The sequence below is a fragment of the Molothrus aeneus genome, chromosome 17, assembly GCF_037042795.1.
Source record: "Molothrus aeneus isolate 106 chromosome 17, BPBGC_Maene_1.0, whole genome shotgun sequence".
In the NCBI taxonomy this organism is placed as follows: domain Eukaryota; kingdom Metazoa; phylum Chordata; class Aves; order Passeriformes; family Icteridae; genus Molothrus; species Molothrus aeneus.
The window spans coordinates 6250781-6278513 of record NC_089662.1 but is presented as its reverse complement, the minus strand read 5'-3'; the positions used below and the strand labels follow the sequence as shown (position 1 = coordinate 6278513).

The 27733-nt window shown below is 42.7% G+C and overlaps 1 protein-coding gene across 2 annotated transcripts in view; it reads left to right on the top strand.

Moving 5' to 3' along the window:
• Positions 1 to 68: 68 nt before the first annotated feature.
• STK4 (serine/threonine kinase 4) overlaps positions 69 to 27733 on the top strand; it is a 48390-nt gene continuing 20725 nt past the window's right edge. Inside the window, exons 1-11 of one of the 2 annotated variants that reach the window (XM_066561334.1) lie at positions 69 to 160; positions 2822 to 2902; positions 3741 to 3869; positions 6340 to 6454; positions 6985 to 7149; positions 7543 to 7710; positions 8279 to 8416; positions 9089 to 9217; positions 9645 to 9698; positions 11491 to 11680; positions 23741 to 23898. In XM_066561334.1, the coding sequence (XP_066417431.1) occupies positions 129 to 160; positions 2822 to 2902; positions 3741 to 3869; positions 6340 to 6454; positions 6985 to 7149; positions 7543 to 7710; positions 8279 to 8416; positions 9089 to 9217; positions 9645 to 9698; positions 11491 to 11680; positions 23741 to 23898 (1359 nt within the window). In that variant the 5' untranslated portion in view covers positions 69 to 128. The remainder of the gene's footprint in view (positions 161 to 2821; positions 2903 to 3740; positions 3870 to 6339; positions 6455 to 6984; positions 7150 to 7542; positions 7711 to 8278; positions 8417 to 9088; positions 9218 to 9644; positions 9699 to 11490; positions 11681 to 23740; positions 23899 to 27733) is intronic. The other variant, XM_066561335.1, reaches the window with a different exon arrangement.

Here is a 27733-nt window from a genome sequence, read left to right as displayed (position 1 = left end):
GGGAAGCCGCGCCTCTGCCGCCGGAGCCGGGGCGGGCGCTCCCCACTGGCATCCGGCGGCGGGCGGAAGCGGCGGCGGAGCGGTGCCATGGAGCAGTGAGGGACGGAGCGGCTCGCCGACAGACCGCCATGGAGACGGTGCAGCTGCGGAACCCGCGCCGGTAAGCGCGGGCTGTGTCCCTGCCGGGAGCGGGGATGCTCCGGCCCGTGTCACCCCCTTGCTGGCGGTGCCCGGCCGGGAGCGGGGCTGCGGGCGCGCCGAGCTCCGGCCCCCTCGGTTCTTTGGAGCCGCGGCGCCGTGGGCAGCAGCCCCTGGCACCGGGCAGCGCCTGCTGGGACAGCCCCGCACTCAGGTGCGGGAAAACGGCTGAAACTGGAACGCTGGGGAGAAGGCGCTGCCCGCGCTGCTGCCGGAGCTCCCGCCGGCTACCGCGGCTGTACGAGCTGTGCTGTGCCCGTGCCCGTGGGGTGACACTGCCCCGGTCACTTGTTCTCCCGTCGCGTCTCTCTTTGGGTGAGTTTTGTGCGGGTCTGTGCCCCCAGTGCCGTGTCCGGGCGTGGTGCCCAACCCTGGCACTGCCGCCTTCCCGCCGTGCCCGGGCACACCGAGCACACGGGACATACCGGGTACACCGCGCAAACTGGGCACACCGGGCACACTGCGCAAACCGGACACAGCGGGCACCCTGTGCACAGCGAGCACACCGGGCACACTGAGCACATCAGGTACACCGAGCACATCGGGTACACTGAGCACACCAAGTACACCGGACACACCGGGTATACCGAGCATACCGGGCACACCGGGCCCAGCAAGCACAGCGGACACACCGGGCACACAGGGCATACCGGGCACACCGAGCACACGGGCACACAGGGCACACCGATCCCGGACCCTCGGGGGTTTCGGGGCGACCCCCGCACGAAGCCGTGAGTCCGTATCTCGGGCTGCCAGGCCGGGCCGGGCTGCGGGGCAGAGCTGGGATGGAGTGTCAGTGTCAGAATCCTATCAGTGCCTCGCAGCTGGGGCCCGGGGACGCTTCGGCAGCGAACAAAGGAAGCTGCTGGCGCTGGTCCCCTGTGGCATTGGCCCCTTTGGTTAAACAGTGATGTGTATTCTGTTAAAAAACAAAACAAGCTTGGTTTTATTCTATAATTGCTTATGGGGCAGGTGATTAAGATTAGATCTGAATAACAACAGAGGTGAGATTGGGTTTGTGTTGCTGTTCCATCTGTGTGGTATAAACATCCAGGAGAAAGGCAGAGTGTGTCAGACAGCAGTGAGTGCACTCGATGGAGCAGGACAATGCAAAGTAATTGGGCTCCTGGTCTGTAGTAGAAATTAGGCTGTTTGCTGCAAGCACAGTAGTTGTCTGGTTATTGTGTTTGGGTATATGAAAAGTCTTTTTTTTTTCCTTTTATGCTAGTAGAATTTAGGCCTCAACTTGAACAAGAAGGGTCTGCCTCTTGTGTCACCACATTTTCGGCTCCTTGGAAATGGTGGCTTATGTGTTTTCTGGTGCATGTGTTACTTGCTTTTCCCCTTTTCCCACAGCTTCTTCCCTCTCCATTTTCACAGGGACAAGTAAATTCTTTTTAATGCTTATCTGAGCAGGGAAGCTAGCAGCTACTTTCAGTATTTCACCACTTCCTGAGTCTGCTTCTATATAATGTTTCCTCTGCTTCAGGAAGCCATTGTATGTGCTCCATGCGTGAGCTGTTCCTCCCGTGTGGCTTTTGTACATAAACATAATAGCCAGGGGTCAATGAATGGTTTTTCATTCTATTTCTGAAGAAATTGGGTTAAAAAGTTATATATTTAGTATAAAAATTAGTATTCCTGTGACTGGAGTCCTGATCTTTAGCAGCAGCTGTAAGAGCTTTCAGGAGCAACTCGCAGTTGCAGGCAACCACATGTTTTACTTTAAACACCAGCCAGTGCTAAAAACTCTGACTCTTTTAAGTTTCTGTGTTTAAAAAACTCGAACGAGCTGATTTAGGGAGTTTGGAGGGGGTTTTGTTGGCTGGTTTTTGTTTTTGTTTATTGTTGTTTCAGATTTTTTTTTAGTTCACGTGAAAATGAAAGAGCACTTGTTTGTGAGCTGTTGGATACTCTTACAACTGACAATAAAATACTGTTTTCAGACCTTTTTGTTATGTAGTCCTTAGCTGTTTCAGGAGGTTTGGTGAACAGCTCTCCAGTGTAGACTCAAACAAATATGATTGAGCTTCTTGTTGCTTTGTGTACAGGATCTCCCTAAAAGCTGTACTGGGGGAAAGGGTGGCCACGTGAAGAATCACAGCACATGGCAGGTTTTTATTCCTAGAAATTATTTCAGCTGACTCTTATTAGCAATGCTTTAAGAGGGATGGCTTCAAGATCCTGAGAGTCAGATACAGTTTCCTTTTTCCTGGTAGATTTTTCCTAGTATATGTCCAGGCCCATGAAGTTCCCTTTTTTTGGTAGGTATCCTTCCATTCCAGATATTGAAATTCAGCAGATATGTTCAATGGCTTCAAGACTGTGCCATGCTGAGATGTGACCACCAGCATATAGATCCTGAAACTGATTTCTGCCTAGAGGACCTGTAGATTTATATGCCTGCTCACATTCTATTCTTTGTAATTCCCAGTCCTTTTTTGCTATTGGATGCTAATAATAATGGGTCTCCTCATCAGGTGAAATAAACTTACTTCATAATCAATTTACTTCATGCCAAACTTTTTGTATGTTTAAGTGGTGCTATTTATTCTTCTCTTTCAGCAGAGCCCAAACTGCCATAAAATCAAATGTAATAATTTCTTTCTTCTTACTCATACAGGCAGCTGAAGAAGTTAGATGAAGACAGTTTAACCAAACAACCTGAAGAAGTATTTGATGTCCTGGAGAAGCTTGGAGAAGGGTATGTGTTGTGTTCCAGTGGGCCAAGTGTACATTTCTCTAGGAAAACACATCTGTGTAACAGAGATGTGTTCAGTGGACTCTGATGTTTCACTTTTGTCATGGTCCTCTTTCTGAAAGGTAGCTACTGACATAGTTACATTGTTTGGTTAATAACAGAATAAAGAATTTGATTCCCAGGAGCTTAATTCAAATAGCAGGTTATGGGTCAGCAGTAGGGAGTGTAAAAGTTTGTCCAAAATCCCAGCCTGGAGTTGGTAGAACCCTTGGGAACTCGAGAGATTTTGTAGTTCATCCTTGGTACCTCTTGAGGAAGATCTGCCTGGTGGAAGTGAACTTGTGATGCTGTGCCCTTTGGTGAGGCAGAGCAGCATGGGAACACTCCTGCAGTGACATGTTCACTGCCTTGAGCAGTTTGAAAAGACTGAGTTGTAAATCTGCCTGGCTGCTGTAAGTAAAGAAGCTGGAAATAGGAGTGATAATATCTGACAGGAACAAGCAAACCTCTGTGACCAGAGCTGTAGTTCTTCCTGATGCTCAGCTTGTACTCTATGCTGGAAAAAGAGACTTTTTAGGTGTTGAATTTGTGTGAAAGGCCATTCCAAAGCTATGGTCAGTGTAATGATGGTGTGCTCCTTCCTCACTGTCTAAGTTTTCTGACTTATTTGTATTACAATGTTTAAAAGCTAGTGCGCTGATTATTTACATTAAAATATTTTAAATAAAAAAAATAGTTAATATTTTCCTGATGGTTACACTCGCAAAAAGCAAAGCCATAAACATGTGTATTTTTTAAACCATTACTAGATTCAGTATTTTTTTAATGTTTTGTTTTCCAGTTCTTATGGCAGTGTGTTCAAAGCCATCCATAAAGAAACGGGTCAGGTTGTTGCAATTAAACAAGTTCCTGTGGAATCTGACCTGCAAGAAATCATCAAGGAAATATCCATAATGCAACAATGTGACAGGTAAGTGTGTGCTGCAAAACCCTTTATTGGCATGCAAGGAAAAGCATCACCCATGACCTGGCATTTAATCAAATAAGAGCCCTGATCTTGTGTAGGAGCATTGAGGGTAGGACGGTGGGGACGGACAGAGACGAGAGATCTCTGCAGCCAGGGCTGGAACTTGGGGTTTATTGCAAAGGGCCCTGCTGGGAGCTGCCAGCCACAGCTCAGAGCAGGGCTGAGAGAAGAGAGGGGTAGAGAGGATGAGAGGGTAAGAGAGTAAGGGAGTAAAAAGGGTAAGAGAGCAAAAGTGTAAGAGAGTGAGGTTCCCGTTACAAAACAATAAATCTTCTGTGTTGAATATTCTAATTCTCACTAACCAATCTAGTACAATATACAAATCCTATAGCATTTACACACAGCCTATAAGAATCACTACATTACCAGACTGTGTTACATTTTAAACCCTAAAAACTCCTCTTTGGGCCCCTTCTGCCAAGCTAGTAGGGTCTGCTCTGACCCTTGGATCTGTCTGCAAGCAGAGGGCGTTGTTCCATCAAAAGGGGATCACCTTCAGCCAGCCACAGCATTGTTTTCCAGTTGTTCAGTAACTGAGGGATCTCAAAGCTTGCTTTCATTTCAATCTCGCTTATAGTTTCCATATTCTCAAAATCTTTTGCCAGACAATCATATTGATAAGGCTTTCCTGTTTCATCTTCCCCAACAATCTTGACTTAAATGTTTTTTGAAAGGCTGGACTTGTACAATCAAGTTACATGGTATCAACTGAGCCACCTTAGCTGACCATTTGGGTAGTGCAAAGGTAAGAGCAGAGGTGTAGCTTGCAGCAGGAGAGGGCACTCAGCTGAGAGGAGTAGCCCTGCACTGGCTGCAGCTGAGAGCCAGCCCTGTGAGCAGTCACTGCCTCCTGCCTGGGCACCGTCACTTCTTGGACAGTGGGACCTTGACTGTGTGCTGGGCAGCAGCTGCCCTGCCCACAGGGGTGGTGGTGCCTTCCCAGCAAGGCATAGAAAGCTGTCAGAGGGAGGTTTTTTGTTTCTTTTTTAAAGGGCACGTGGATGAGAGCCGCTAATGCATGACTGCTCTTGCGTGTGCACAGCTCCGTGCTGTCACCTGCTCATGGCAGCACTGTCCTTCCTGCTCCTGTCCTGCCTCTGCAGGCTCTGCTGCAGTGCAAGCTCTCCGCTGATCTGAGCATCCCCTGAATAACCTGCTGGCAGCTCTGTGATGGTTGTTGTTCCCCTTTGTGCATGTTTTTATAGGAAGAGGTGCTGCAGTGACTTAGCCAGTGAAGAGCTTGTGGGTAGGGAAGACCCTCTCAAAGTCCAAGGCTGAAGGTTTTAAATACACTCATTTCTTCTGGTGTTATGAATCTGGCCTTAGGAAACACTACTTTGAAGGACTTCCTGTGTGGAAAGCCATTTAAAATAAATTGCATGAGCAGTATAAAACTGTGGTCGTAGTCACTTACTCTATTGGATTCCACTCTCACTGTAGTTACATGAAGATGACTTAGGGGCAGGCAGCAGAGTGTATCTTGAAAAGAAATTGTTCCTGAAAAATCTTCCTGTGTAACTTGAAATGCATTACTACTTTCTCTTAAATTAAATATTAGTATTGTAAGGCCTAAAGTGAGACCTTAGAGTTGTGAGCAGCAGAGGAGTGAATCACTGGAGCATCACATTTTCTGTGCAGTTAAGGGACACTGTACAGTGTGACTGACCTGCTAGGTTTAAAGCTTTTTCAGTAGAAAATGTTCAGCAGAAAATAAATTAAACACGTTTTTGTTCCTTAGCTCCATTCCCATCACATCAGGGACAGTCTTTCTGTTAGTTTCTGCTTTACCTTTTCCAGAGGACACATGATTTTTCTGAGCAGTATACTTTACTAGGTTTTTTGCTTTTTGGGCAGACAGCTGACTGAGACTGAGTCTTAGGTTGTGCTGAGATCCTAAAATATATCCTGGACTAAATCAAAGAGACAAGTAGGTTCACGTGGTAGTGGGGGAACATTTTTCTTAGTGAGCATGATAGTTATTTTCCAGCACATTGTGGGCTTTATTTATTGTTTCTATTTGTCTGTAAATGTTCTGCAGCACCTTTTCCAGGGGCAGCTGTGGCCTGTTTCCCATTCCCTGTCCTGCCCCAGCCCTGACCCTGCTGTAACCTGGTTCAGGGAGCTGAACCAGACTGAAGGCTAATCACCCCTTGTTTCCGTGGGATTTGTTGGACACTTTAGCTCCCTGGAGTGACTTACTGGCAGGTCATACGAGCCCTGCTGTGGGAACAGGCTTGGCAGGACTGGGGAGCCCTGTGCAGAATTCAGGGTGTTCTGGAATACTTCTGCTCTGGGTTGGCATTTCAGCACTGAGTTTCTAAAACGTACTTAGGGTCTCTGCAGTGTATTGTGCTTATTCAGTGATGCTGCTTCCTGGTGTTTGACCCTTTGTTTTATCCTTCTTCTTTCCTAGTCCTCATGTGGTGAAATACTACGGCAGCTATTTTAAGAACACAGACCTGTGGATAGTCATGGAATACTGTGGTGCTGGATCTGTGTCTGACATTATTCGGTTACGAAATAAAACTGTACGTGTGTCCTTTCTCCTTCGAGTGCAGGGGTGGGACTATGGCTGTCCAGCAGCTCAAGGAAGCTGAGTAGTTGGGGCATAATTCTCAGAGTTCAGTGCCTGACACAACCATTGGTCATAATTTGAGATGCAGGTCCTTTGTTACTCTGAAAATGAGAAAACTGATTCCATTGAGTTTTGGTTTTTTGGACAATTTAATTGGTGTGTTGGTTTTCTTGAAAACCCATATTGATTCCAAGTAAGACCCTACTTTGCCTTACTCAGGTTATTTAAGGATAAGAATTACTAGCTGAGGAAGGGTTATGGCATATGAAATGTGGCAGTGTATTTATTTATTTGTGTCTGCTGGTTGTGATCTAATTCTGCTCCATAACGCTGTAAGTCACTAACTGATTCCCCATTGGTATGGCAACCTTTAGTGAAGGCAATTAGGTGGCAATTAGTGAATCTCAGTAAAATACAGACCAAAGCACAGTAGTGCTGTGTCTCATCCACTGGTATGTTGGCAGTAACTCTTCCCTTCTTCAGCTCACAGAGGAGGAAATTGCTACGATAGTGCAATCAACTCTGAAAGGACTTGAGTACCTGCATTTTATGAGGAAAATACACAGGGACATCAAAGCTGGAAATATATTGCTAAATACAGAGGGACATGCTAAACTTGCTGATTTTGGAGTGGCAGGACAACTCACAGTAAGTAAAACCAGGGTGGCTGTGTGCATTTCAATTTATCTTTTTAACCTGCGTGTGTGATGGGAATGTGGAGCTGGACAAATTGTTCATAGCTGGTTTTTAGCACTTTGCACCATGAGATGCTAAACCAGCAGCAAATCAGAGCAGATCTTCCTCTGTGGAAGCTGTTACAACTAAGTAGTGGTTTGCAATAGCATTTGCTGCTTTTTTTAGTATACTTTTAAGTTCTGTGAGCACATTTTAATTGATCTTTGCAAACTTCTGTATTCTAGTCTTGCTGAGTCTAATAATCTGCAAGATAATTAGGGTGATAATTAATGATGATTAATCATTAATGACTGTTTGTGGCTAATACAGTTGCTGTTGTCTGGATCTTTATCCTTTTCTCCTCAGGACACCATGGCAAAGCGGAACACAGTCATAGGGACCCCATTTTGGATGGCTCCAGAGGTGATTCAGGAAATTGGATATAATTGTGTGGCAGACATCTGGTCCCTGGGAATCACTGCAATAGAAATGGCTGAAGGAAAGCCACCATATGCAGATATTCATCCCATGAGGGTAAGGACTGTGGCCTTAAATGTATTGCTGTATGGAAAAGGTTTGATATCCCAGCTGGCTGAATCATATATCAGCATGCAATCTTGTTTTTAATGTATAGAACAAGTTGTTTTCTGTCAGTTCTTTGTACTGTTGATTAAATTAAAAACAGGTCTTTGTCAAGAAGAATCTGCATGGGAATAAAAACAATCACAATTCTCTTTTGTTAAGACATAGCTGGTGCTCTGTGTTGGATGTGAAGGATATTTTCAGCTGCATTATGCAAAGTGGATTTTTAAATTTTTTTTTTTTAATGCAAGCACAAATTTTAGGGACTGAAAAATGTCAGATTCACACTTTTGGGGCACATAATGGCTCAGCCAGGTGTGAGCACCTAGGGAGAAAAGTCTGTTTTCCTGCTACTTGATCCCTGTGAGCAGATTTGTGTGTAATATTGGCACAAACTCCTCAGAGGCAGCACCTTGAAAAGTAGACTGTTCTTTAGTACCAGCATGTGTTTGGGTGTATTTATGTTGAACTGTTGGTTTTAAGCTTTGTTGTGGAAATCTGAAATGCTCTTCTGCTTTAGGCAATTTTCATGATTCCTACCAATCCTCCTCCAACATTCCGGAAGCCGGAGCTGTGGTCGGACAATTTTACAGACTTTGTGAAGCAGTGTCTTGTGAAGAGCCCGGAGCAGAGAGCCACTGCAACACAGCTGCTGCAGGTCTGCTTTTCTTAGGAGAGCATAAATTCTGGGGGAGGCTTGCCCAGGGTAGGCTGTGCTGTGTGGCTCTTGAGATGTTGGTTTCGTTTCTTGCTGCTCCTGCTCACTGCAGATTTTACTTTTTAGTAACTCGTTGTAAAAATTTCACACGACTTCAACTTCTCAGTTCTTCTCCAAGAACCAGTCTGACTTCAACTTCCTTTGTCTTCTCCGGGGTGTTTTTGTTGTTTTGGCTTTCAGAGTTTGTTGCTGGTTTGCTGGTTTTGTTTTGTTTGGATTTGTTGTTTTACTTTCAAATTCCCACCAGCACTGCCAAGAAAGTGTCTCTTAAAACACAAAACAGGGCAGGCTAAGTCTAAGTGGTTGCTCAGAATGTTCCAGGCATGGTAATGGTCTGTGTAATTGGTTCTTGACAGCTAAGCTAAGGAAAGAAGTGTAGAGCTGTGGGTGGTGAATGAGCCCAAGGTCTCACATCAGTTGTGCCCTTGGAGCTTGATCTTGTTTGGAGGGTGGAAGGTCTCCCTCCTGTGCCAAACAGAAGGACTGGGTAATTATTTTAGCAATGTTTCGAGTTAAACCTTAATTTGATTTGAAGTAGGCCATAGTAACAGTGTTCTACTGTTCTGTCCTGCTTTGGATGCAGTGCTTATTTGTTTTTAAAATACTTCTCAGCATCCATTTGTTAAAAGTGCCAAAGGAGTATCAATTCTGAGAGACCTGATTAATGAAGCAATGGACATCAAGCTGAAACGCCAAGAGGCACAGCAGCGTGAACTGGATCAGGAGGATGAAGAAAATTCAGTGAGTATTCAATAGCAGCAGTGTGCAAAGTCCAAACTCTCACTCCTTTCAGAAGGCTTAACTGCTTCGGGTTTTGTTTTTGCAACATTTTGTCCAATTGCCAGTGGATTTGACTTAGTTCTGGAGTTTTCTACTTTATGACTGTGTAACCTGATGGTTGGTGCCTGCTCAAGCTGTATTTGAGTGGGACAGGCAGCATGAGTGGGGTACTGTTCACCTTATAGTGTAGCTTGAGGCTAGGCTACAGAGTGCTGTATGCAGAAGACTTGGTTCATTTTGCCCAGTTGGATTATATTATTTATGCAGTAGTGAGAATGTTTTCATTGTAGATTCAGGTCTTAGACTGCTCTCCTTGTACAGAATAATAATATCATCTCTGATGCACTGTGATATAAGTCTGTTGTGTTGTTTTACTGTTGTGCTTTAGAACATCCCTTATAGAAACTTTCTTCTACACAAGAGCAACCGACAGAAGCCTGAGGTGAGGGCATGGGAAGTGTTCAGGGCTTGCTGTGAATTTGGCTCTCTGTTTCAGTGGTTACAGCATGTGGATTTGGGAAGCATGTTGAAAGCTGGTTTTTGAGCCTCTGCCTGCTTCAGCCTGAGTAAATGAAATGGGCAGCACAAGGCATTGTATGCCAGCCCTGCCCAGGGGTGACACTTGAGCAGCATGGTCCCTGGTGTCTGTGCTGAACACATTGTGCATCTGGTTTTGCACTCTAGGACTGGATATTTATTCAGTGTGGAAGTAACTTTATTGGTCACATTGCCATGATGTCAATTCTACGAGTACTGTCCCTACCCTGAGTTTTGTCTTTGCCATCCCTTCTTCATTTCTGACTGATCTGGGGTCACAGTGCTGACAGGCGGTGTCTGTGTGGTGGAGTTAAGTCCTCTCTGTTGGTGTGTGTTTTTTCCTGAAGCTTCTCTACTCCATGTCTGCTAGCAGAAAAGCTTCCCAAACATTTCCCAAGTGATGTGAAAACTTCTGATGCAGTCCTTTGTTAAATGATGTGTAGCTAACAAATTTATTACTTCCTCTCACCCACTCAACTCCACACAAAATTAATTCTCCTCTATTAGCATCTTGTGTAGTTTTCTCCTCTCTTGCTTTTGGTTTTGAGGTTGGAAAGTAAATTTTATAGACACTCCTGACAGAACAGGTAAAATGCTGGGAACATCAGAACATGGAGAGGTGACTTCTCTCTTTCCATGATATTGAGATGGAATATTAGAGTTTGATGTGCAACACCTGTGTGTTTTCCTTCTAACACTAACACAGATCAGTAAGGCAATGGTCACATAAAGAATGTGAACTTCATTCTGAGAACAAAACATGAGCATCTCAGCTAAGGTGAGATGCCTAGAAACTCTACTGTAAACCTGGAAAGGGACTTCTGTTCCTGCAGTTGGATAGCTGGTCCACAATTTCAAGAAACCAACTGGATTGTGGAAATCTTGACCCTGTTCTTCATGAAGTCCTAGTCACAATACACACTTAGTGAAGCACACACCACCTGATGAAACTGCCACCTTTGGCTAACAGAACTCTGCCAGGAAGTTGTTCTTCTCCCAAGCCAAAATTGCTTTGAAGAGGTTGTGTTTTCCTACAGAATCAGTCTCCTAAGCCTTGGCAGCAGCAATTCCAACTTTTGTTATTAGTCCCTTTAAGCAAATGGAAAGCTAAAAAGTAATTTTCACTGAAAAAAGTTATGCAACTTTGATAATTTGTTTGAATCCTTTTTAAAGATTTGCAAATGTAATTAATTTTTTTTCAGTGCCCCTGAAGTTTATAATGAGTTGAACTACCTAAATGTTAGAAATGGAAAAAAACAAGATGAGGGGCTTTTCTTTCCATGTGTCACATACTCTCCAGACTTAGACCTGGTGACTCCTCAGTGAGCTGTACCACTGGAGAACAGTGGGTTAGGGTCAGCTCTCAGAACTGCCTGCATGAATAGAAACACTGGTGACTGATTGAGTGCTCTAATCTACTCTTACAGACACTTCACCAGCTCAAAAATGAGGTACAGCTTGCACTGAGAAGTTTCTGCTGATTATTTATCTGTTCTCTTACTTATCATGCTGGCAGAAAAGCATTCATTAGTTTTCATTACCTGTTTGGAGATGACAGGGAGAGAACAAAGTGCATAAACCAAACGTTGCTTCTGTGTGTGTCTGTAAAAAAACCCTCTGAATTAGTGTGACTTAAACACAGCCATTCTTCATGGCACTTCGTCAGTAAAATCTGTGTTTGTGGCATGTTTGAACAGGAGGAGGATGAGACAGATTCGGGCACCATGGTGAGGGCAAGTGGAGATGAAACTGGCACAATCAGAGCTGTGAACACCATGAGTGATGGAGCCAACACCATGATAGAACACGATGGCACCCTGGAGTCCCAGCTGGGCACAATGGTCATCAACACCGAGGAGGAGGAGGAGGAGGAGGGCACCATGAAAAGTAAGGAAACATCTCTGACTTCTAGAATATTGCTTAAAGCTTCATGTGGGCTATGATATGTATTCCCAACCTGCTTTGATATTTTTGGTTGATTATTGTGTCTTTCGGATGTAGTGAGCCAGAACTCTTAGGTCGGTGCCCTCTGAGAAACCTTCCTAGGCCCAAGTTTCAAGCCATGGTATAGTTGAAGTGCAATTTCCACAATTTCCACAAGCTTCTGCGTTAATCAAATGAGATCTGATTCTTGGTAGTAATCTGGGGTTTTTTTTTGTCAGTTCTATTTTGCTGGTCTTGTATTTTTCACAGAATGTAGAGGGGACGCTAACAAGGGGTTAATCACAAGGTGTGTGTTGCTTTAGATGATGATCTGGCTGTAACCTGGCTCTGAAAGCAGAAAGTCTGTTTTAGGAGTGGTGCATTCAATGAAGAGACAGAATTATGAAATGACAAATATATTGAAGGCTTCTTCACATCAGGACATGCAGTGGGAGGGGTTGGCATCTCTCTGGAGTGCTGCTCTTCTTCTGTGTTACTGCAGTCACTGAGGACAGCCCAGTGAGCTCTGTTGCTGTTTTAGACATTTGAGTTGAAATCCATGCTGCCCTAAAACAGGAGAGCTTACTAAAGCCACAAGCCTTGTCAGAGGTTGTAAGATTTAAAATTGTGACTGATAGCCTTACAGCTTGAGCTGGAAAAAGGTTGAAAATATTTCTTTGATTAAAGAAATGGCAGGAAGTAGAAAAGTATGACTACAAGAAAAGGAATTTTTCTGAATTGTGGGTTCTCACAGAAATCCATTCCACTGGTTTGTTAACCTCCCAGCCCTGAGGCAGAGGCAGTGAGGGATGACTCGATGGCCAGCCTGGATGTTTGTTTGCTCAAGGACTGGAGAAAGTGCTGACTGAGGGCTTAGCAATACTCAAGTGTGATCACCACATGCAAGGCTTGTTCTTTTGGCTCTGGCACTGCTTCCAAAGGCTTCCTTGGCCATCTGGTATTGAGCCTTTAGCTGTTCTTCACAGGAGTTTGGAAGAATCCTTTCCTCAGGAATATCTGTGCTGAAAGCTTCTTCCCTGTCAGGGCCCTTTGAAGCTTGTGAAATAATGTTGGGTTTGAGAGGGACATTTCAGCAGAATCCCTTTAAAGATTTTTCCAAACTTTGATAAACATGATTCAGCACATTAAAACCCAGAGGTGTCAGTCCATGTAGCAGCCTGGGGCAGCAAAGACAATGGTGTGGTGGAACAAGGTTGGTCTAGCAAGGAGATGGATGCAGCAAAAATGGCATCCAAAGAAAGGGACATTTCAATGGTATTCAATAAACCTGGGGAAGCTGCAGTTTCTTTACTAACAGCCAGCACTGATAGTTTCTCATCCTCAGTGTGTATTGTTCCATTTCATGGCTCACAGTATCAGAGGTTTTGCTGTCTGGTGCTCCTGCACTGTGGCAGTAAAGCACCTCTTGGATTTATCTTCCACGTTTGACATGTGCTTATCTTCTCACTATCTTTTTAAGGCTGCAGTGCTTGTATCTCAAAAGCACCTGGTGCTGTGTGTGAAGTGGTGTTCAGGGGCTTGAGGAGATGCCTTTGATAGTCTCTCTTTAGCAAGGACACTCAGGTTTTGAGCAGAGAGAGTTTCAGGGATGCAGCGATGCCTTTAGCACAGGGCAGGCTCTCCCCTCAAGAGGGAGCTCCACAACAGGCTCTGACACCACCAGAGCTCCGTGACTGCAAAGTGCAGTTTTATTTTAAACCCTCCTGAGACTTCAGGCTCCTTAAGAACTCCCTGCTCCTCAGCTGCTGCTGTGCAAGGCGTCCACAGCCAGGTGTGTGGCAGCAGCCCTGGAGGTGGTGGCTGGCACTGGGACCACTTCCATGCCATGGGCTTCACACAGTGATGCCCGCTCAGTCCATTTATTCTGCATTTTGCCTGTTTGTAGCTCCATTCCAGCAAATCTGATGTCAATGATAATGATAACCTTATCTTAACACCCTTTTCTCCTCCTCTGGTGGTGTAACTCTGAAATGCTGGCTGCTGCACAGAGCACTTCTCAGTTTGTTTTGGGGATGCAAGGCAGTGTCTCTGAGCGGCTTGCCCTTTGTGAGGATTCCCTGCAGCTCCATTTTTCAGCTTGCCATTTACATATTCATAACATTCAGTTAAATGCATTTAGCCCTAAAGCTCATCGGCCTGCTGCAGAACCCTCTGGAGAAAGTGCTTTTTTGTGATCTTAAATATAAATATAATAATGCTGTTTGAGGACAACTGAGTTTTAAGGAGCTTCATCGAATCATATTTTTAAAGGCACCTATAATTTTTTTTGGCAGTTTGTCTTATGACTCACAATAGAACCTATTTTTAAGTCAATAAAAAAACTTCTGGTTTGTTTTTTTACACGGCATTATAGCTTCCCTAGGTGTCCTGGGCTTTTTAACTGTAGGTTTCTGAAGTTATGTTCTAGCCCTTCTTTCTAATTAAAAAGTATAAATCTGTGTCTTAACGAGTTTTTTGTTTGGTTGTATTTCTTTTTAATGTAAAAGGTGTGTAAAGTGTTGTATTTCAGTGTTTCATAGATAGGATTGTCTTAGAAATCTCTGGCAAACAACTTCCAATAGCCTTGAAAGTAAAAATAACTTCCAGTAGACTTGAAAGTGATTCTTGCATAAATCAGTTTGTGACTTTTTAGGCTCAGAGGAATCTTAAATTCCAGTATTTTACATTGGGGGAGAAGTTTTGTTTTGCAGTCAATTGAGCTGTAATTGTGTTTGCTTAAATTCTTTCGTTTGCTTGGCTTTATTCTGGGCACTCAATATAAATAGTCAGGCATCATTAAAAATGTCACTGTGACATTCTGTTACACATTGTGAAAGCACTCAAGTGATTGCCTGAGACTGCAGGTACTAAATTGTGCTGCGACACATTTTACTTCGAAATCGATTGCTGAAAGATTACTTATGGATTGCAGTTAAACTATTCCAGGAAAACTTTAAATGTAGCTGGAGAACTATAGATGAGCAATGATTTGTAATAACAGGCATTTCCATTGTGCTTGAGAGCTGGAATAACTTTTGGGCTGTTAATATGTCTGCAAATGTCCTTTTTTAATTTTTTCTATGGGAGAATATATAGTGCTAGTAAACAGTGAAGCATTTTTTATTCTTTATGCTTTTACTCTTCCTTTTTCTGCTTTACTTGCTGTACTTGTTTAGATAGTGGAATCTTGGCATGAATTTGTCTCTTTGATTTAAAGAGTGGAACATAATTTTATTATAATGTTGCCTTCCTTGAACACCGCAATACAATCAGATCCAAGTGAAATTGGATCTAGTTTGTCTAGTACTATAGTCTGCCCTATTTTCTCTGTTAAAGTACATCTTGCTTGTTTAAGCATCAAATAATTGGTGAATTACATTGGAGAATGCAGAACTGCCAGCAGCAGCGTGAGTTGGGCTGTCTGGTATTTGGGTTGAGGTGAATGAGGAATCTGGAGACAGGGGAAGGATTGTGGTTCTGGGGTTCTTCTTCATGAGGCACACATTCACTACAGGGTCTGGTGCAGAAATAGACCAGAAGCTTTAGTAACACTGTTGTCTCTACCTTGATAATGTAATGTGCTGGTAAAAATTCTTTAGAGTCTGTAAATGTTCAAAATAAAAAAAATCCAGGCTTCATTCTTACACAGTTTGAGGTGGCTTGGGTTTTGTTGTGCTTTTACCATGCCCACACTAAGCATGGTTGTGTCATTTTAAAAAAGTATTTCCCCTTTTGAGGGGGAATTGGGCTTCATTAGCAAATTAAATGAGCTAAGATGCAAACTTGGCAATTTCCTATTTGAAAAATGATTCAGAGTAAGCTTGTCATCTTGGTGGCTGTGTGAGACATCCAGTGGGTGACACTTAAACCTGAGCCAGAGAAATGTTTCTGCCAAGACTCAGGAAACATTTTTTCCCCGTGAATTAACCTGAGATTTTTCACATAAAGCAATGGCTGTAAAACCTGCAGTGTGAGCAGCAGAATGAGAATGGGTGGCAGGAGGATTATGTGATTGCATTAATATTGTAATTGACTAAAGTATTACTGATGTATAGCTGAGGTAGCTATAATATCATTAGCTGTCCAGAAAAGTGCAGTGGCACTTTATCCAAATTGCTCATGCAGCTACTGTGGAGAATAACTCCACATCTTGTCAGGATTTCCATCACGTGTGTGTCAAAGATACTGACCAAAGGTTCTTGGTTTGCCTCTGCTTTTCTCCATGGACAACAACAGCTCTTTGCAGCAGCTTCCCACTACTTAGTGTTATTAATGTCCAGTGGTGCAGTTCTGTGTTTAAAGCAAATTGGTCCATTTAGTCATAATTGAACCATAAAACACTCCCAGCATTATAATGCATTTAAATAACATGCTGCTTATACCAACTCCTACATTGATTAAATTATTCTCGAGCTGTAAGAATCATCCTACTGCCACTCTTGGGGTGTGGAGAATACAAATCTGCACAGAGGAATGTTCCTCTTGCTTTTTGACTTTAATAGCAGCCTTGCTGGCAAGCTTGACATAAGCAGTGGCCAGCAAAATTTGTTTAAGAGTATTAAGCTGTGTGAACATGAAGACTTAGGGATGGGAGGTGTTGTGTGTGCTGTCATTTTGTTGTGGGGTTTTTGTTGTGTGTTTTGTTTTTCTTTTGGAACACTGGCCCTAGTAATTGAAATATTGGCTCTGGGCAGGCTGGAGAATGAAGGGAAGTTAATCCAGGATCTAAGGGGGATGCTTGTCCACCTTTGGTTGTCCTGCACATTTGACAAAGCTTCATTGCCATGACAAAGTTTATTACCTGTTTATCTCAGTGTCAGAGATACTGAAATTGGAGAAAGGATGTATGTGTTTAACAGAGCTATTTTTGCTGGTTTTAACAGTTTATTATTGAGCACTCCTGTATTTAATCAGAAAGTAGCGGATTTTTTTTTTTTTTCTGGACAGAAGCATTTTTCTTGGTGAAGATGGGAGATGTGATTAACAGGGTCCTGAGCACTGCACAGGAGGCAGTGTGCTTCAGGAGACTCAACCAAGAGACAGAGTAGTAGTAGTAAATCACCTACTAAGTACATCTCTGTCCCATGCACATTCATGCATTTGCACATACAGGCAAACTGCAGCCTACCTGTCTCTTCTAAGAATAAACTTATTCCCTACTGGATCAAAATAAATCCTGGAGAAAGCCTTACTCCTAAGCAGGAATAAGAAAAAGTGTAAACTCTTAAATTCCTTCATTGCAGAAGTTCAAAACCAAATTTGTTTCTACCAGCAGATTTTCAAGCTTCAGGGGAAAAAAATGTTCATTGCAATGTTGTTTTCTGTTCTCTCTAGATAAGCAAATGAGTTTCTGGCTTATGAATAGAAAGGGAGTTAGGAAGTGCTTACTTGGTTCTGTGCCAGCTGGGGAGCCTGAGCTGTTACCCACAGGTGCTGGATGTGAAGCCTACATCCCTGCTGATGAGGGTGTTTCTCATGAAGATTTATGAGGAGCTGAGCCAGAGGATGCAGAATAGGAAATGTTCACTTTTTGTGGATGCACCTTCACATCTCTCTGCCTGTCACGTGCAGTGGCTGCTGGACTAAATTAGCAATTCAGGCTAATGAGGTGAAAGACGTGAGCTGGCCACTGAAAATTGTGATGGAGGAAGAAAGCTGCTCTGTGTTTATAATAATGTCTGAGATTTAAAGCAGAGGAGACGTGAAAGGAGGTAACCTGACCTTAAGCACCTTCAATTACTGTGAGGATTTCCTCCCCTATTTTTGGAAGGGTTCTCACTATAGATGTTGCAGCTTTGGGTAAGTGTTGGTGCTCTTCTCCTTAGATGACTTTCACACCTTATTCATCCATAGGTTGATTTTTATGTTCATTTAGGAGTTTCTTATTAATAGCAGAAGCTGTTGGGAGTGTTTTGGTTTGATTTAATTTGAGATAGGCCATAATTATGGGGAGACTTGTCCTCATAAAGAGATAAAAAGTGTTACGTGTTCTGCTTTTAATGCATGGAAATTTCAGCTCCTCTTGCCATGGGATGAACTTATTAATGATGGAGCAATTTTTGCTCTGGTTGAATAATTTGACATCTCTCTGCTCTGCTGCTTAAAATGACTCAGTCCTCTTCAGACTGTACAAATTATGCTGTCCAGCTGCTAAAGTTCATCTGTGATCTCTAAAAAATAGCCCAAAGCAAAGAAAACTGCAGTTCCATTTGAAATTTAATATTAATGAAGTGTTGCTTACACATGACCATCAGGCAATTTTCTGTGCATCCTAAGTATGTATTTTCAGTCTCAAAGTTACATAATTGAATATAAAGCAGCAGCTTACTGAGACTAGTGAGGGCTAAGGCTTAGTAGAGGTTGCAGCCTCTGAATTTTTGACAAATGCACATACATATACCAAGGATCATGTCTTAGTTGGAAATCACTAATCACTTAGTTGATCACTTAATTGTTGCTGATTTATGCCAGCTTCATTGTAAATTAATTTGTAGCATTATCTCCTGTGCCCAGCCATAACTCCAGCTCCAATTTTTGTGGTGCAGGGAGGAAATCTAATCATTGTGACTTCAAGAACAAGTATTTAACTCTTAACTATATAAGCTGCCTTGAGTAAAGTGCACACAAAATGTGTTCCTGAGGTTCTCTTACTCTCCCTCTCATGACAAGCTTTGTAACTCCAAAATATTCACCCCAGGTAGACCTTAGCAATCCCTTTCAAGAGGAAAGAATAATAAACCAAGGATTCTTCTGATGTCAAGTTTGAGTAGAGAAGAATAATTTTAGAGAAAAGCAGAAATTTTAGTTTCATTGCTCAGCAAGCTTGTTCAGATAGATAGAAGGCCTTTGTAAATCTCCCTTTCTTTTTGAAAGCATCCTTTGAAGCTTGTAAGCTTCTGAAAATTTTCAATTGTGAGAGCTAATTTGGCAAAATCAACAAAATGAGTCTTTTTATTTCTGGGGCTAGATGATAACAAGTGATCTGGTTCCATGGATATTCTTTACTGCTGTGTATGAAGAGTAAATCTGTTGCTGGTTTGATTGACTGGGCTGTTTCTTCTTTATCATTCTCCTTTCTCTGTAGCATCATATGGAAATGCAAATGACTTGCAGGCTCTCCACACCTCCTTTGTCATCTTTTGCTTCATGTGAGGTGGTTTGTATGCTGCAGCCAGCCTCTAAGACTGACCTATTCCATTCCCTCAACTATTCAGACAGGTGGCATTTTTGGAAAGGAGTGGACTGTTGTTCAGTTTTTTCCTTACAAGTTGTCCTTGCTGTAGCCTGGCAGAGGAGAGGATCCAGGTGCTGGCTTCTTGCAGAGCCCTGCCTGTACCTGTCACTTGTGTTTGGGCTGTTTGTGCTTGGAGAGGGACCTTGCCACGTGGAGTTGGACATTGCTTTCCAGTGCTGAAGGATAACACAGAAATTCAAGTTTACAGGGATATTTGTTGTGCACAACTTAGAGCATTCTCTACCTTTGGACCCACTAGTTTCACACCTTTTTCTGTTCTCATACACAATAGTACTGGTGTTTTTATACTTTTTAAGCATGACTTTAAAACCAGCCCACACCTGTGAGTTTTCCATGGAGGGCTTCTGCTCCTCACAGAATGCAGGCTGAGCTCTGGGCAGCCCTCCCTGCTCTGCACAGCCACTCTGAACCTGCAATTCTGCAGTCAGTTGGACCAGCCCCAGCAGAGCTGTGGTGTTCCATTTGTGTAATTAATATAGCTCCTAAAAAAATGACTGCATATCTAAATGATAGACCTTTAATGGCTCCAGGGAGCTCTCATGGCTCATCCTTAGAAGCAACTCTTTAGATTCCAAAATAGATGCAACAGTGAAGCCTTTCTTGTCACCACGGGGTGACCTTCTCATAAAAGGCTCTTCTCCACCACAGTTGTGATCTCACTTTCTGTCAAATGCTCATATTTTAGCCTAACCCTATAAAATTAGGAAGTTAAATGCTTTTTGGCACGGACACGTTTGGTGCGGTGTCATCTTTCAGCAGCATCTGCTTCTGCAAATAGCAGGGATCGATTTTGGTCTTTGGCTGCCTGTTACCAAAATTTTAAAGATATAGTGGTGTGACTCTTGTGTTGAATTAATAGCAGGTCATCTTTGGAAAGATGACACTGCTGCTAAGTGCTAAGATTGACAAAAAGAAGTTCAGTTGTGCTGGGATGATAATTGATTTGGTGTAATGTCTTTCTGTCTCCAGGAGCATTTCTGTCCATCTTGCTGCATCCACACCCCTACAGAGATCATAGCAGCAACTAAAATTTCAGATATCTTAGATCTGCATCACAGCTATTTCTCCTTTTATATTGCCATCTCTTTTTTTCCCCATTTTTTGTCAGTTAGCAATCTCTGCTTTATATCAGTTAAAAAACAAAGAAGCACTAAGAAGCACTAAGAAGCACAGTGTTATGTGTTGATGTGTGGAAATGTACTAAAATTGATGACTAAATGTACTTAAATTGGTGACTAAATGTATTTAAATTGGTGACTAAATGTTGCTTGTGTTTGCAAGGCCTAAGGTGGCTGCAGGGTGAGAGGTGTCTGATGGTGGGTGTGAAGAGCATGTGCCACAAAAGCACTTGGGTGGGCAGGGAGCTCTGGTGCTCATCATGCTGATTCCCTATGTGCAGTTGTCCCTGGAATGGGACAAGTGCAAAGTCAGATCTGGTTGCTTGAGGCCTTGAAAGTCACCCCAGTCCCATTCTGTTGCACAACCATCCTTGCTGTGAAACTTCCTTCCTTTTGTTCAGCCCAGCCCAGTTACCCTTTGCAGCAGTTCGTTTCCCCTCGTCCTCTCACTGGGAGATCACACAGAAACTTCATTGCCCTGCACTTCAGGAGAGCAGATTTTGGCTTCTTCAGGAATAAGCTTGGTAGAGTATCATGGAATAAAGTCATGGAGGGACAAGGAGCCCAAAAAGCTGGTTCAAACATCCAAGGCTAACTTCCTCCAAGCTCGGGAGCAATGCATCCTGACAATGGGAAAGTCAGGCAAAAATGCCATGAGGACTGCATGGATGAACAAGGATCTCCTGGACAAACTCAGCCACAAAACGGAAGCCTGCAGCCTTGCTTACCCTTACAGAGGGTAAAAGCAAGGACAGGTAGCATGGGGGAAATTCACATAGATTGTCCAAACAGCCAAGGATCACGTTAGGAATGCTGAAACCCTGATAGAATTAAGTATGGCCAGGGACATCAAGGGCAGCAAGAAAATCTTGTATAGGTCCATAATTTTCCCTGTTCTTCCTTTTGTCACCGACAGCCCTGAGCTGAGTGGTGCAGTTGGCATGCTGGAGGGAAGGGATGCCCTCCCGTGGGACCTGGGCACACTGCTGAGGTGGGACTCTGCAAATCTCTTCTGCCCAGTGCAAGAGCTGCAGTTCTTGGTAAAACACAAGATGTGAGGAAATGGGCCTGGTTATTTTAACTGACACCCTGAATTAAGCTCTGGTTTGAGTGAACAGTTTTTTAGAAAGTAAGTAGACAAGAACTGAATAAGCCAATGTCACTGGAGTGAAACATTTGCTTTCACAGTCTCTTCTGCTGCAAACAGTGATCTTCAAAACAGAATACAAACATGATTTAGATTTTCTCTTTTTCTCCCCCTAGGAAGTCTTAATTATTGAGACTCAGGCTAGCTATCAGTGAGCTGTGCATAGATTAGCCTGACTAGTTATGAATTCCTCTCTTTCTACAAAATTAGTTGGTGTTAAACATTGCCATGATTGTCCATAATAACTTACCTCCTGCTTCAAGCAGGCTGAGCTGCAGCAGGGTGCAAGGGGTGTGTTTATTTCATTCTAAATAAATGTTTTATCACTCAGCAGTAATTGGATTGTGATTGTATTTCAGTAATTATTCCCAACAGCAAAGCTGTTCTCCACTTTGCAGACGTGTTCTCTGCCTGACCTTCACGCTGCTGGTCTGAAGGTGTCTTTCTTGATCTAATTATGTATGATGAGTTCTTTAGTTTTGTTTTTTAAAAAAGGGGAACTACTGCCAGGGGTATAATAATTTGTCTTTGCTCCAGTTGTCATGGTGCAAAAGTATCAGCACTTCAGTTCATGCTTGAGCTTTTAGCTGGCCCTGGAGAGGCAGAAAGATGCAGGGCTTTTTCAAAATGCATCATGACATTTAGGCTGTGCAGAACCACACTTCTCTCAGTATCACAACCCAAATATCCTGCCAAGATTTCTCATACTTTGTAGAAATTTGTTCTGCATTTAACATGTCTATAGACAAATAATTTCCTAGAATATCTTGTAGCTGACCAGGGACTTCATCCACTTCTCTAAGGTTCAGACAGATTCTGCCAGGGAAGTTCTGGATCACTGGGTGGCAATTTTATATGCAAGAATAATATTCTGTGATTAAATCTTAATGAGTTTCCAGAGCAGCTAATATTTTTTCAAGAGGAAAGCGCTGCTGAATGTCCTCAGAGAGGACTGTTTTGTGACAGCCTGCCTTCTGTACAGACTCTTGTGGGAGAGTCTCTGCATTACACAGACCTTGCCAACCCATCACAGGACATCCCCTGTGTGCCTGTTTGAAGCTCTAAACTCTTGGTTGGTTGCCTGCCTGACAGATTATATTTATTTCAAATGTATGGCATTCAGCACTGAACTTATTTCTGCACTCCAGACTTCAGGCTGTTCTGATGCCATTTTCTGCTAACTCCAGTCCTGATCCTGCTTTCTGAAAATTATGGTTTCTGCATCACCTCAAACATATGTTTCAAGTATGAGTAACTTATTCTAGAGAACCCTGTGTTACAGAACAGAAGCATTCAGTGGGTTACAGTGCTTGCTTCTGTGCTGCTCACAGGTTTTGGGGATTGCAGGAGCAGGGCAGTGGCACTGAGCTGTGAGCAGCCTTCAGCTGTGCCTGCAGCTCTCATGGTCCTGTGCTGCAGCCCTGCTGAAGCACATTTGCTTAGTTTGGATGAGACTCTTTAGGAATTAGCTGTGCTGGAACTCAGGACAGCCCAGTTGAAGTGTGCACAGCCTGGGCAGCATCTGGGGCTGGGCTGGTTGCACTGCTGAAGAAATCTTCCCTTGGAGATGCTGGAAGCCCTGTAACCTTGACTTGGTGTGAAGTTAAATTTCGTGTTTTCTTCCTGTTTTGGCTTTTATTGTTGCTGTCTGTGTTGGGAATTAGCCTTTCCATCCTCTCACATTTCATCACTTCCTTCCTTATTGTGCTGTCATCACCCTACAAATGAAGCCATCCTTCCATTTCTTGTTACCCCAAGTTTCTTAATTACAGCCTAGAATTGAATGGTTAATCTGCTTAGCTGGCTTGTTTGAGTCCAAGTCTAAGCATTTCTTCCACTAAGAAAGTTGGTTCAGAAGAGCTAATTTACAAAAACCAGGGCAGTAAACTTGAACACCTACTGACTATTTATAAAAATTAAAAAAACCCCAAATTTTGAAAGCTAAATAAGCCTTTCCACCCAAACAATATAGAAAAGTTGACTGCCTCTACCCAAGGCAAATTTTGTGGTATTTATAAGGTGTTTGTGGTCTTTGAAAGCCTCATTTTTGTCCTGTTCTGTTCACAAATGTAAAGGTGAGTTTCTTGTAGAACAGCTCTGTTTATTTTTGAAGCTTGCTTCCTTTGCAGTGCATCCTGGCAGGGATGGAGGAGCCCAGCCTGTGTGGCCAGCAGCTGTTCAGTTCTGCCTCTCAGGCCATGGACTTGGTTACCTGGAGTGTTCTGGCAGGGATGGATTGCAGGTCTAGAGGCCAAGGCCTCCAGCACTGTAATCACTTCTGTGCTGGGCTCTCAGCTCTCCTTCTCCACTTTTCCCTCTCTGCCGTCAGTTTTATGATGGAAAAAGCTGCTGAAAAATAGTATTTTAGCAAGTGCTTTAGCAGTACTGTGTGATTTAGTGTGTGCTAAAAAAATAAAATCACTTCTGGGTATGATGTAGGGCTGTATAACCAAAATTGTATTTTTCAAAACAACTATTTTTTTTCTTATTTTTAATATTTCCAGGGAGGGATGAAACAATGCAGCCAGCCAGACCATCATTCCTTGAATACTTTGAACAGAAAGAGAAGGAGAATCAAATCAATAGCTTTGGGAAGAATGTTTCTGGCCAGACAAAAAATTCATCTGATTGGAAAGTACCACAGGATGGAGACTACGAATTTGTAAGTCTATACTTTGAAATTCAATCAATGTGACAATCTTGAAGAATTTTAGTCAGCTGCCATGAGATTATTTCTTGTTTTGACAGACTAATGGAAACTTGAGGAGGTTCTAATTGCTAATGCATTTGGATGGGGCATTTTGAAAAACTGGTTTTCTTTATGTATTTCTCAGTAATCACAGCCAGTCATTATCTGTAAACGTTCCTTGTTTAAAAGCAAACAAAGGAACAAAAAAGCCTGAGGACATGAAGGTATAAGCTGTCTTGCTTTACTTCCCCATTATGCATTTAAAATTTAAAAAAAAAAATTCCAGATGGCAGTTGGTAAATGCAAATCCTCAGTGTCTAGTGTTTGACAAAGAACAGCATTAGAACTATTAAATTTCCTTGTTTTTCTCAAGCTTTGGCACTGGTTTTTGTTTTATTATACAAACATCAAGCTTGTCTTCATTTCTCTTTTCAAATCCTTATTTTCATTCTTCCTTCCTAAGGCTGACGTGCTCAGAAGTTTCAGGAACTTTTCAGAAGTTTAAAGAAAGACCTGTTATTCATAAATTTGATTTAAATTTTTGTGTGTGTGTGTGTGTTTGAGGATGTAAAATTTCATGTTTGATTTCAGAAAGCCAGGAGATACTGGGCATTGTTCTCTCCTCATTTTTCTGCAGTGATCTTCCACTTTTTGCCTTTTCAGTGGTTCAGGCTGTCACTCTGGCAGTAGCTGGTGATACTCACTCCCCAAACTGTGCAAAGCAAATTCCCTCTGCTGTTCACAACTCGAGGAGATGCCTCCCTTCAAGGCTGGAATAACAGCTGGAGCTTTTCTTTCCCTTTCTGTAGATTGTATAGATTTACTGCTGTTATTTTGTTGTCTTTGCTCCTGCTTTTCTTATTTTCTTGCTCAGGCTGCAAAGAATAGCTGAGGGAACCTACTGCATTCCCTCCCTCCTAGCCCTTTGCACTCTTATCTTTGTTATCTTTGGTCTCAAGGCATAAAGCCACTGCATAAATGTGGTTTGTGCAAAAGTAACCCTCAAGCTGCCTGTGTCTCACAGGGCTTGGGCCCAACACACAGATACTTCATTTATCTCATTCACCTCATGCTGTACCTTAATTGAATGATAAACAATTGGTTTTTAATGAGTGGCATTTCCCAGGAGACAAGGGCTGCTTCTGAGGATCTTCAGAGTCTTTTGTAGCCTGCAGGGGATGGCCCAGGGGGAAATTTGCTGTAATTATTTTACTTTCTCACTGGGTTGATAGCAAGTTTAGCAGTGAATTTCCTCTGAGTGGGATGCACTCCCCTGGGAGCTGTAGGTGCAGGGAACACACAGCCAGCACAGGCAACCCAAGCAAAGCTCTCTGCCTTTCCAGCAAGCAGGACCCACAAATATTTTTAGAAGATGAAAAGCAACTCCTGTGCCATGTGTGACCCTGTTTACTGATTTCCATTAGTACTGCAGTATTGCCATGTGCACAGATTCCCACTGTGCTGGAAGCAATAGAAGTGAGCAATTAATTGGCCTTTGGGTCACCTTTGTGAAGGAATTTGTAGAAATTTCACTTCCCAGCTCTGTGTTTCTCTAGTTCAATTGTGTATCAATGTACCAGCCTGCCTTGCATATAAATTTTGGAACAGAGCTACTTTTTTTCCTGTAGGATGAGAAAATTGCTTGAAAGCTGCCTTAATAAATAACGTGGGTGTTTTTATTGCCCTTATCTGAGGTTTAGTACAAGCTCACGTTGTATAACGTAGTCAAAGACTTAAAATCATGGATTTTTCCCATTTGGCTAAAAGTTGATTGATTTGATGACTATCTATGGGTAAAAGTTGTGTTTATTAATGATTTATTAATTGAAAGCATCAATGTAATAAGCACTGTGGAGTAAGAAAAAAAGGCATTTATCAGGTGTATCCAGTAGCTCTGTACCTGCCTGCAGCTATAATTTCTGCATTGCCAAAGTAGGCAGGTTTGAGCAGCCTTTTTCTACAGTTTGCAGCATTCCAAGCAGAGATGAGATCAGTGAGATGCCAGTTAAATCTTTGTTCCTCTGGGCCTTAAGAAATGATTGAAATATTATTGCTTTCTGCTACTGCAGACTAGATAAATTTGCCTTCTCTCCTTTTCTGTATTCCTCTCCCTCCTCTGTGACTAGCACCTGGAGTCTCCTGTCTTCCAAAACAAAAAAAAAAAAAAGGCAATTAAATTACAAAAGATTTTTACTCTTTTTTTGCCTGTGGCAAAACCATTTGACCTTTTCTTGACTAACATTGTTGTTCTGAAGCAGGCAAATAAGACACTATTTATATCACAATGGCAATGTCACATTAGATGAGGGTTAGATTGAGTCAACCCCAACCACTGCAGAGCTGAAAACCCAGAGATCCTCTTCTGAAAGGTGATGAACTCCTAAATTCCTCCTAACTGTGATGCTTGGCAGTGTTCTGGTTGTGGTCAGAGATGGCTTTAATCCAGAGTATTTCCAGAAAAGTATTTCCAGCCTTGGATTTCTGAGGTGGAAGTTGTTATTAAATGATTAGTCAGTGCTTGATGCTGTTAATGTTTATTCCCTCTCATGTTTGAGCAAGGATCTTTAAGCCCTGTTTGACTGTGAACAATATTTTCAACAACGTTATGATTTATTTAACGTGGAGAGAAAAATACTAATTATGGGCAAAAATTCTTGCTTTTAGGAAGAACATAACAAACTCTAGCAGAGATTGCTGCAGGGGTAGGCTGATAATAAGCAGGCTGCATTGTATGGATAATTCCTAATTGCCATAATCAGATCTCAAAATTTTTGTTGTTGCAATTGATTTTGCCAGTGAACATTAGTCACATGCTGTTGCACAGACTTAATAATGCTAGAAGATTTGTTTAGACAATGTCCTACATTTTTTCACTTTAATCTTTCAGTAGTACTGTAACATACAGGAAAATTAGCTGTGTAGTGTTTCCTGCCCTTAGACACAACAAATCCTTTACTTATTCCTATTTTAAAAGCCTTTTAACTGCTCTGAGCACGTCAGTATTCTAATATCACTTGTGGTTAAAATACAATCACTTGTTTTTACTCTGGCCCTGCTTGAAAGGCCCTCAGTGTTGCCAAACCCCTTGTAGCACATATTTGTGGATCAGCCAGTCATGAATGTTGTGTATTACATCAGTAATCCTTTTATTGAAAGCCTGTTTTGTTAGCAAATTAGCAGGTGCCAGCCACTCCTGGCTTGTGGGAGCTTTGACAACACTGAAACCTTTTCAATTTTATTCCATGAGTGTGGTTCCACAGGCAAAAATCAGTGGCACTTGGGCCCCTGTCAGTCTCAAATTTCGCTGTGATGATGTGGCTGTGGGTTTTTTAAAATACCTGTAGTGTTGAGCTCAGGTTTTGCTGTAATTCTAAGTCATATTTTTTTCATTTATCAGTGAATTTTTGCTATCCTAGGGGCTTGTTTTGGATGTGAAGTCAAGTAGGACATGAACTTCTGACAGAGATTAGGGCAAGAGTGCTGCAGGACATCAAATCTTGATGGAATTGGAGCTGTTTGCTCCAAGGCTTTCTTTGATTCCAGCACCTGTGGATCTGCCAAGCATTCCTTGCCTTGTGAGGTGCCTGTTGAGAGCTGGATTGGTGCAGACACGTCCCAGGACTGCAGCTGCTCTCTGTGCTGCCCTGCAGAGCAGCAGGAGGCAGCTGGGCTGTTGGAGGGGGGCAGTGCCATTCCCCTGCAGGTACTCCTCCTTTTCTGCACTGGCATTCTCCATCCTGCTGGGAAGGAAGATAACAACCATGGTTTACATGTCTCTTTCCTAAGAAGTGTGCTGCTTCTTTTGGGA